The 10,000-nt window shown below is 52.1% G+C and overlaps 1 protein-coding gene across 3 annotated transcripts in view; it reads left to right on the top strand.

Annotated features, from left to right (window-relative positions):
- mcc (MCC regulator of WNT signaling pathway) overlaps window positions 1-10,000 on the top strand; it is a 97,152-nt gene that overhangs the window by 26,783 nt on the left and 60,369 nt on the right. For all 3 annotated transcript variants that reach the window (XM_062555247.1, XM_062555245.1, XM_062555246.1), the window contains one exon: window positions 7,534-7,647. In XM_062555247.1, coding sequence (XP_062411231.1) covers window positions 7,534-7,647 — 114 coding nt within the window. The remainder of the gene's footprint in view (window positions 1-7,533; window positions 7,648-10,000) is intronic.

Raw genomic sequence — 10,000 nt, forward strand, 5'->3', positions numbered from 1 at the left:
ATGTAGTCAAGTGAGGGTTTTTAAACAATCCTGTCGAGCCAGCAGTTATACAAAAATGGAATTGTTTATGTCTGTTCGTTTTCGTGAATAATCAGCTCCCAGACTGACATGGTATTATTTGCAGTTGGCTCGCCTTTGCGTTTCACAACTGTATTTTCGTAAAAATAAGACTTGGATGGCATTCCAGTGCGGTGTTGCTACTGTAGTCTGTTGCTTTCTTTACCGGTGTTTCTTGCCAACTCCATTTTCCCACCATTATGGCTCTGCAGAGCGCAGTCTGGCAGTAAACACATGGCTCATGGTTGCCATTCTGGTCCAGTGTCACCTGAATGCTATTCAGTTGGCTGCGACTGCTATTAGCGTTTGCTAAGGGCCAGTGCGTCTGTCGGCGGGCCGGGCCGGCTCTCCCTGGCGGTAATGCCAGCATGCCGGGTTAATGAAGTGAAACGGAGCGAAGCGATGGATTGTGGCAGGCCAAGAGGGTATATCCAGCCTCCACAAACAAACACACAGATGCTATATTCCCCCCATCTTCCTCCTCCTCCTCATCATCGTGCTCTTTCATTACTTTTTGAGCTGATTTTTTGTTTTTATTCTCTTTTGATCTGATTCTTGCTGTTTACCATTTCCAAAGTCTTGCTCACACACAGTCTAGGGGGCCAGGATGCATCTTTGTCCAGCATTTCAATGGACGATGTCCTTGCAGTGATTCATTTTTCCTGGCTCCCAGCTCCACTCTTCACAGGAGTGCTGAGCTCTGCCTCTGTCCAGACTCCAGGCCAAAGCACACAGGTCCCGTACGCCCGTGCTGCCTGCCGGGAGATGATTTTTCTGCACTCAGATCCGCTGCGCTCCGGTAAGGGCCGCCTGAAGGACTAGGGCTCTGTGGTCATTGATCAAGCCGAGTGGTGCAGTACAGTGTGTGTGTGTGTGTGTGTGTGTGTGTGTGTGTGGGTGGGGGGGGGGGGGGGGGGGGTACGGAGTGTGTGTAGGGGGTGGGGGTACGGGCCGAGCAAGTGAAGGAATGCTGGTTACAGGACAGCTATAGCTACGGAGGCCGAGGCCCGCTCCTCGCTAAGGCTTTTAACATAATTATAATCCCGCGGAAGCGTGACAGTGACTTACTACCTGCATCCGGGCAGATAGGGGTCGACCCCTTTAGCGGCGCGGCAACACGGGCATTTCATCACAGAAACGACTCCTTCCGTCAGCATATCATGCGTGTTCCGTACAGCGCGCCGTAATGCAGATGAGTTGCGTTGCGGGTTTTTTTTTTCTTTACAACCTTTTATCAGCGCGCACAACCCCAGGGTAGACGCCTGCACCACTAAAAACCTGACATACTGGAGCTGCTATCTCCGTAAAAGGTTGGCTCCTCGTGCACGCGACGCCTTACGCCTGGGAAATCACTAAATGAAAGACCTACCAGAGACCGCACCAGTGTTCCATGTTTTTATAGAAAACAGATTTTTTTTCCCTTCTTCTTCCTCTTGTCGACACGATGTAGTCACCAAACTAAACAGATTTTTCCCATTAAAGCACCTCCTGCTTGCCAATGGAGTACGTGGAAGAAAGTGGAGGAAGGGGGGGGTGGTGTGAGGAAGGGGGGGGGGGGGGTGTGTGAGGAATGTAACGGCGACTTTCATAAAAACCACCAGCGACACTCTACTACCACAGACAGACAGACAAACACACAGCGGTTCATGGCGTAGTTAAAACAGCACTAATAATTAGCCGTTCCCTTGCGAGGTAGTCACCCCCTGTCTTGGCCCCTAACCCACAGCTGAATGAGTTCCATTAGCCTATGAGAGGGGGATGAAAGCTGCTTCTCCTTCCTCAGCACCAGTGGAGGTGAAGAAAATGGCAGACTCGGGCGCGCTGTGTTTTTGCGGCTCCTGAGAGGGGCATTACTGTAATTGTTTGATTTATTTGGTCCGGTTCTGAGGGAAGCCAGAGGCCTGAAAGGAGGGCTGTTTGAATCAATGGGCGGTTTGTGTGGAGACCGGGCAGATTTCTGTGGAACTGTGCGCGTTATTTTCTGAGGGCCGCGCTGAAGATTGGTCGCGCCTGTTCGCAGCGATTCGCCGTCCCTATGGTGCGCTCTGTCTTGGATGAGGTGCTGCTTTCCCCACAGTGGGTCCATTTGATAACAAAGCCCAAATGGTTTAGTCTCCCTTCTAGAGAGCAAGCAGAGAAAGCAGTTTCCAAGTATTGGGCCGTCAACAAATTGCCTGTGTGTGTGTGTGTGTGTGTGTGTGTGTGTGTGTGTGTGTGTGTGTGTGTGTGTGTGTGTGTGTGTGTGTGTGTTTTCTTGAGTTTATGTGTGCAGACTTTTTAGGATTAGAGTTAATGGGTGTGTAAATGGAGTTTGTATGTGTGTGTGTGTGTGTGTGTGTGTGTGCATGTTTGTGAGAAAACATTGAAGCCAGGATCTCAGTCCCTCTTCCTCTCATCCCCACTTTAAACCCGCGGGCTGTTCCAGGGAGGGAGTGGGAACTGAGAGGAGCCTCTAAAAAGAACAGTCTCTCGCTGAGATCAATTCAAACGTATTTATAGAGGAGGGGGGGCGGGTGGGGGGGTGGAGGAGGAGGGAGAGAGGATCACAACGAGATTGGCAGGCGTCCAAGAGCGCCCGGTGCCAGTCCTTGTAAAATCCAGCAGTGAATGATGACAAGGAATCCCCCCCTCCTACGAAGAGAGTTAGGGGATTTGTGTGTGTGTGTGTGTGTGTGTGTGTGTGTGTGTGTGTGTGTTTGCAGGCGTGCATATGTGGGTGTGGTGTGTGTGTGTGTCTGTATGTGTGTCCCTTTGAGTGTATGTGTGAGTGTTTCTGTGTGCATGACATCCCAAAACAAAGACTGAACGCAAGAGGAAGACACCTTGAAAGGGAGCGTTCATCAACAGGGGGCTCATCCTTCCTGCCGGCCGCGGAGAGCGCTGGGAAGCGTCCTCGGGCTGCGGAAGCAGGCAGTAATCTCCCATTATGTCCCCGTGTCATCCTCAACTATTGTCTCACAACACAAGGCACCTTGGCTCAGCTCCAGAGATTGCCATCCTCCTCCTCCTCCTCCTCCTCCTCCTGCTAAACCAGCCATTGGGCATTCAGCATCTGTGCCCTGACACACACACACACACACACACACACAGACACACCTCTAGATCATCAGATACCGATGGCTGTTTTGGCTTATCGCTGTCAAGGTGTCGGCCATCTACATAAATTTTCCCGTGACGGGACGCGAGACACAATTCTCCCGGCTTGTTTACAGATGACTCATTTCGTCCTCAATAATGACGGCAATCTGTCTGCCACGGGCGGTAAGTGCTGTCCGATGGAGAGTCGGGGGGAGGGGGGAGAAGGTAGAAGGGGAGAGGGAACGGGGCGTAGTTGAGGTGGGCATAGGATGGGAAATGTATGTCATCCGTAATGCCCAGCTTCACTAGCGCACAGGGGGGAGACAGTGGCAGACAGTGATGGAGGGGCTGGGAAATTGCCCCCTTGACTGAAAACAAGCCCCCTCGGATCCCACCGGACCGCCAGAGCATCTGTAAACATACACCCCATAGCCTCTGTTACCCCTCCCGCCCCACCCTCCCAGCTCCCACTCCCCTCACTTTGGGCCCCCAGAATAGGTAATAGAAGTGCATTATGGGAGGGTAATATCATTTTTCCTGCCAGATAAGTGACCTGGTGGTCCTGGGAGACCTGCTGGTGCTCACACAGGCTATTTACTCCTTGCTGAGCGAGGCAGAGTTGGGGGGGGGGGGGGCGGGGGGGTTGGCGTTGGAGGAGGGAGGTCGGGTTCTTGGGATGGGAGTAAATGGCTCTCAGAGAGAAACACACACACACACACACACACACACACACACACACACTTACTGTATTTGGGTGGTGCCAGATCACAGCAGTCAATCAGAGCGCTCTCCAACGAGGGAAACAAATCAGCTAATTGCTTGCGCCTCTCTAATGAACACAATTCGTCATTGATTCTCATTTATGCTCTCTGCAAAAAAGCATGTGCTTTGTGCTCCAGACAAACACAAGAATCTGAGCGGGACGAATGAGGATAGTCTGGACCTCTGCGTGTGTGTGTGTGTGTGTTGCCTCATTAAAGATGAAAGTTTGTTCATGTGGCAGCACTTCTCCATCGGATGCCTGCTGGCCGGCGTTCTTCTCAGCATTGACCAGCCTTGTCAGCGGTGCTTAATAGCCGCCGCTGTGGCTCTCCACAACAGGCCAGACACGGCTGACCCCACACGGTCATCATTACTTAGTTTGTTTCCCAGGTCGATGGCTATCGACGGTGGCCATAGGCCACAGCAAACGACCCCGAGCCCCCCTTCATCTCCATCAGCCTTCAAGACTGTCCATAATGAGGTCACAGGGCAGACGCTCTGATTGGGAACACTAATTGCCTCTCTCATAGAATCCGGTCATTTCTGTCCATCCTTCACTTCTTCTCCGCTGCCTACTGCTCATCACCTCTCTCCTCTCCTCTCCTCTCTCCTACTTCTCATCACCTCTCTCCTCTCATCTCCTCTCCTCTCCTCTCCTCTCCTACTTCTCATCACCTCTCTCCTCTCCTCTCCTCTCCTCTCCTCTCCTCTCTCCTACTTCTCATCACCTCTCTCCTCTCCTCCTTTCTATTCCTCCCCCTGTTATCTTCCCTTAACGTCAACTGATCTTTCTTCTCCTTTCCCCACTTTATTATTCCCTCGTTCCACAGTCTCCTTTTCTCACATTTCTCTTCATCTCTCCCACATTTGTGTCTCTGCATCCTCCTCTCTCGTCTCTGCGTGTGCTCTTTCTGGGTTAAGCACTTGAAATAGAAGCGTTTCCAAAAAGTCCCTCCGAAAGCAGCCGTTCCCATTCGCTGTGTTGCATTATTCAGCTCCTCTGCTTTGGTGTGGATCTGTGCTCCGCTGGCACAGACGCCGTGGCCTCTATCTAACCAGTACAGTACAGTATCTCCCCGCTCCTCACCCCCGGGTCAACACACGCACAGCCGGCAGCTGCACGCTCGCCGCTCTCCTCCGTCTCGCTCTCTCTCTCTGTCTGTCTCTCTCTCTCTCTCTCTCTCTCTCATTCTCTCTGTCTCTGTCTATCTCTTTCTTTCTCTCTCTCTATCTCTTTCTGTCTCTGTCTCTCTCTCTCTCTATCTATCTTTCTCTCTCTCTCTCTCTCTCTCTCTCTCTCTCTCTCTCTCTCTCTCCTGTGTGTGCAGTTGAGCAGAATCCCAATGAATTGCCCCTGTGCCGGGGGGCAGTGGGAGCACATGGCAGAGGGACGCGTCTCCAGCAGGCAATTAATTCCTGCCACGGCCCCCCCAAAGAAGCAGTTTCTTCTTGTTATTGGATTTCCATTTAATAAATGACTTGCATTACTCATAGTCCTTCTGGAGGCTTCTGACTCCAGTGTGTGTGTGTGTGTGTGTGTGTGTCTGTGTATGTGTGTGTGCGCGCGCACACGTATTTGTGTGGAAACAGCAGAGACGTGTGGCTCAGCGACACTTTGAGCTGTCATGTGCCTCTACATGCGTGAGGGTAGTCACGGCGGTCAAACTATGCTCCACCACCACACACGTGTGTGTGTGTGTGTGTGTGTGTGTGTATGTGTGTGTGTGTGTGTGTGTGTGTGTGTGTGTGTGTGTGTGTGTGTGTGTGTGTGTGTGTGTCCGTGTTTGTGAGAATAAAGGGCTTTTTTCGTCATTGTTTATCCCAACATTCTTTGGAGTGTTTGGCTCGGAGTGGTGTGGCGTGCAGGGAAATGAGAGGAGAGAGAGAGGTATGTCCTGCAGAGCCGCTGTTGCCTGCCATCTTAATGATGTTGTTGTTGTTGTTGTGGGGGAGACACTAGTAAGCAGATCTTTGTTGTTCGTCGGAGGAGGAGGGATAATCTCCAGGTCTCTCAGAGCAGCGTCCACAGGGGCCCGAGCAGCTACATTCCTTTGCTAGACAACCAACATGCGGAAATCCTGATCTCTATCGGCAGGACTCTTCTGGAACAACGTCGTTTCTACTCACTCAATTGCACACAAACATTGCATGCAGAACTTCTGCTGCTGTCGAGTGGTAGTACTCAGAGGTGGGCTAGTGTAGGCAAAGGGAAGATGATATCAGGTCTAACTTTCAAATATGGCCTTTTGTAGGATTCTATTTTACACCCTTTGATCTGTCTTATCTCCCACACACTCTCCCAGTGGGACTACCTTCAGAGAGCTCTTTTCCCGCGCAGCACGCTCATCTCTGATGTGTGTATGAAGGGGGTTAGACACAGGCAGGGATTCTACCCCCACGATCTGGCTCTTAGCTGGCTGACACCTCCTGTCAGATTTGCCAGACAGCTGGTCTGGCTCGTCGTGTCCACCCCCACCACACACACACCACCCCACTGTTGCTGACCACCCAGGCGAGGCTAGGCGCGGCCGGGCGTCTGCGTGCCTCACATAGCCAGACGCCTCCCTGGGCCTCCCCCTCACTCAGCGCCCCCCCCCCCCCCCCCCCCCTCCCCGCCGGGTGTTCACACCGTGGAGGTCGTCTGCGTTACTCCACCTGTAATTGGACGGCTGGTGCTCTAGAACCAGTGCGGCGGCGTGCGTGCCTGAACAAATGCCACCATTAACTGCTGACCTGCTGATAATTGGACTGCTGGACTGATACCGTGATTTTCCAACTATTAGCTGCAGCTTATACAGTACATCGATTTTGCTAAATTTCAGGTCAGAGGCAGTTAATACTGTATGCTGTATGTAGTGTTTTGTTTCTTTTAACTTTCATAAAACACTTTCCTGCGGCTTGTACACAATGTGACTAATACACAGGACATGACTGTAATCGGACGTGTGGTGCTCTGGAACCAAATGCAGCGGCATGCGTGCCTGAACGCCACCGTTAACTGCTGACCTGCTGATAGTTGCCCTAACTGCTCGCCATTGCTGGACTCCCCCGGCCTGATTTATGCGCCGGCGTGCGGGTTGCCCCGAGCGCCCGCACGCACGCCGCCGTGACTGATTTACCCTCGTCGGTTCATTATTATCTGGAGCGGCGGATTATTTTTTAGTAGTGCGTCAGCAGAGCTGCGGCGCGTGTCTGCGTGTTTGTGCGTACCTGTACCTGTGTGTCAGCAGTTCGGCCCTCTGTGTGTTGGCCTCTGCTGATTAAAGTGAATATCCATGTAGATGCTGGGTGGGTGCGGGGGATGGGGGGGTTGCTGCTCATGCAAGTGTGTAGGTGTGTGTTTATGTTTGTGTGTGTGTGTGTGTGTGTGTGTGTGTACACGCTCAGCCATCCATGTATGTGTTTAATAGAAGTGCTAATGTTTATGAATGCCTGTGTGCACAAGTCTTTTGAAGCCAGGTGAATGATTGTGTGCCTGTGTGTGTGTGTGTGTGTGCATGGTCTGTGTGTGTGTGTGTGTGTGTGTGTGTGCATGGTCTGTGTGTGTGCGCCTGTGTCCTTGTGCTTGTTGTGTGTAGCCGGCGCGTACGTGGCAGAAGTGCTGACGCTGTGCCCTCTCTGCTCTCCCCCTGGCAGCTCCACCTGGCAGCGCTGGCGTCTCTGAAGGGGGACGTGCTGGAGCTCAACAAGCGGCTGCTGCAGAGCGAGCGCGAGCGCGACCAGCTGGAGAAGCGGCTGGCCAAGGCCCAGGTGAGACGCCGCCGCCATCACACCGACACGCCACCATCACACCGCACCACCACCACCACCACACGGCCCTGGCACGGCTCGCCCTGGCACAACACACCACAATAAAACACAACACAAAGCACTGTAGTTTAGGGTGGTATGGTATGGCGTGAGCTGGCATAGCCTAGCATTTCATAACATAATGGAATTCAACTCATGGCACAGTATCGTTCAGAGTTCGGCGTGAGTATGGCGTGAGCTAGCAATAGCTTAACATCTCATAACATAGTGGAATTCAATTCATGGCACAATATTGTCCGGAGTTCAACACGCTATGACACTGCTTGCACAGCACACCGTTGATCTGCCCCATGCAGTACAAATAGGCCAAGACAGTTCAGCTCACCTTGACCTACGACATACATGTACAGTAGCTCAGCATAGAATAGCGTAGCGCTGCACTGCTCAGAACAGACACACACAGCAGAGCGCGGCACTGAGCCGACTCAAACCGGTTCAACAGGCCCCAGCTGGAGATGATTCAGTGTTCCACAGTTAGAACCCTGTAGGAGTTCTGGAACCATATTAAGGTCCTGGAAGAGGGATAAAAGGGTTCCGTTGAGTACGGCCTGGCATTCGTCTGCGCTCTCCTGCCGGCCCTCCTCCCCTCCTAACGAGGCGGCCCATCTGTCACTCCGGACAGGGCTTCCGGCCAATCAGACGGATGCTCTCACCATTACATCATTCTTTCATCACTGAGATCATCTTTGTTTTTTTTTTTGGAGGTCCAACTCCGAACTCATCAAAAACACCCCCCCTGCCGAGCCATGTCAGAGTCTAAAGCAGGGTTTAGAGGTGGAGGGGACAGGCATAGATGGCAGTGTGTGCGTGCGTGCGTGCGTGCGTGCGTGCGTGCGTGCGTGCGTGCGTGCGTGCGTGCGTGCGTGCATGCGTACATGCGTGCGTGTGTTTCTGTCTGTCTGTCTTCAGCAGAGTACATTTGGTTATCTATTATCTATGTGTCTCGGTGGGATTTTTTTTAAATGTATTTCTTTCTTTCTTTCATTCATGTATTCATTATTTTTTCCCCACTGCGGAGGTAAGCGGAGAGTACAAGTATGAAACATTGTGGTGTGTGTGGCCAGAGGGTCTGTCATTTATGTCTCTGTGTGTGCTTGAATGCACATTGTGTGTGTACAGTAAGTGTGTGTGTGTGTGTGTGTGTGTGTGTGTGTGTGTGAGGGTACGCTCCTGTAATCAGGGGAAATTGATTTTGCTGGGCTGTTTGGCAGTGGGGAGATCACTCCATATGTCTCTGGGACCAAGACTCCTCAGTAACCATGCCAACCCCTGTGGCTGCCATTGCTGCACACGTTTCTGATGGGGAGATGCTCCCCTGTAGCTCCAGAGCTCTGTTTGTGTGTGTGTGTGTGTGTGTGTGTGTGTGTGTGCGCGCATGTGTGTGTTTGTGTGTGTGTATGTTCCTAGGTGGTTATTAAACCAGACTTGATTGAATACAGATCGCACAAGCTGTGCTTGGATTCTCTCCCATGGTGCAAGTATTCATCCCAAAACTCCCAAACATGTCACCCCCCCTAAAACTCTACAACACGTCCTCGCTTTCTCAGAAACGAATGACGAAATGCCAAAAATCATTTCTCTTCCTGTCACTGCCGCACACACATCCCTCCTTGTGGGTGGTGGAGGCTCCGCGGAGCTCTCAGTTTTCAGGATTCAGAACAATGATTTGCTGCTTCGGTCACTACTCCCCCCTACTTGTGACTGAGGATCCGTCTTGTGCCACTCTCCCACCCACATCGACACAGCATATGAAATCCGGGCTATCAAATGCGGAGCAAAGCCAACCTCTGACCTCTCTCACAAGGCTGAAGGTCGACTGGAACGCCAATAAATCCAGCCGTGTCACAGCTTGTCACTGCCCAGGCCCCGGCTCTGAGTGATGCGTGACGCTGGAAACCGTTTTAATTGCCAAAGTTCCATTTAAAGACACATTCCTCATAGGATTCGAGCTCAAGGAGAACCTTGTGAGCAATTTTGTTTTGTGGTGACGGAGGCATTGTGTCAAAGCCAAGAACCACAGCCCCCCCCACCACCACCATCCTCCTCCACTCCCATAAGCACGACAAGGGCCTCACACATTCCCCCGAGGCAAGTTTTCATAGACTGCAATCAATTACATTGCTGTGCAGTGGCGAAACACCGAGCCCCAGTAGTAGCAAAGCTTCATGGTCTTTGACTCCGAGCGTTAGAGGCTAGGGAAGCTAGCCATGTGAACATGCCGTGTGCAAATCGCTAATGGCCAGCAGTAATCCTTTCTCAGAGGGCCTCACAGAAGCTTCTGGAACAGTGCCTT

Source organism: Sardina pilchardus, chromosome 14 (assembly GCF_963854185.1).
Source record: "Sardina pilchardus chromosome 14, fSarPil1.1, whole genome shotgun sequence".
NCBI classification, from domain to species: Eukaryota; Metazoa; Chordata; class Actinopteri; order Clupeiformes; family Clupeidae; genus Sardina; species Sardina pilchardus.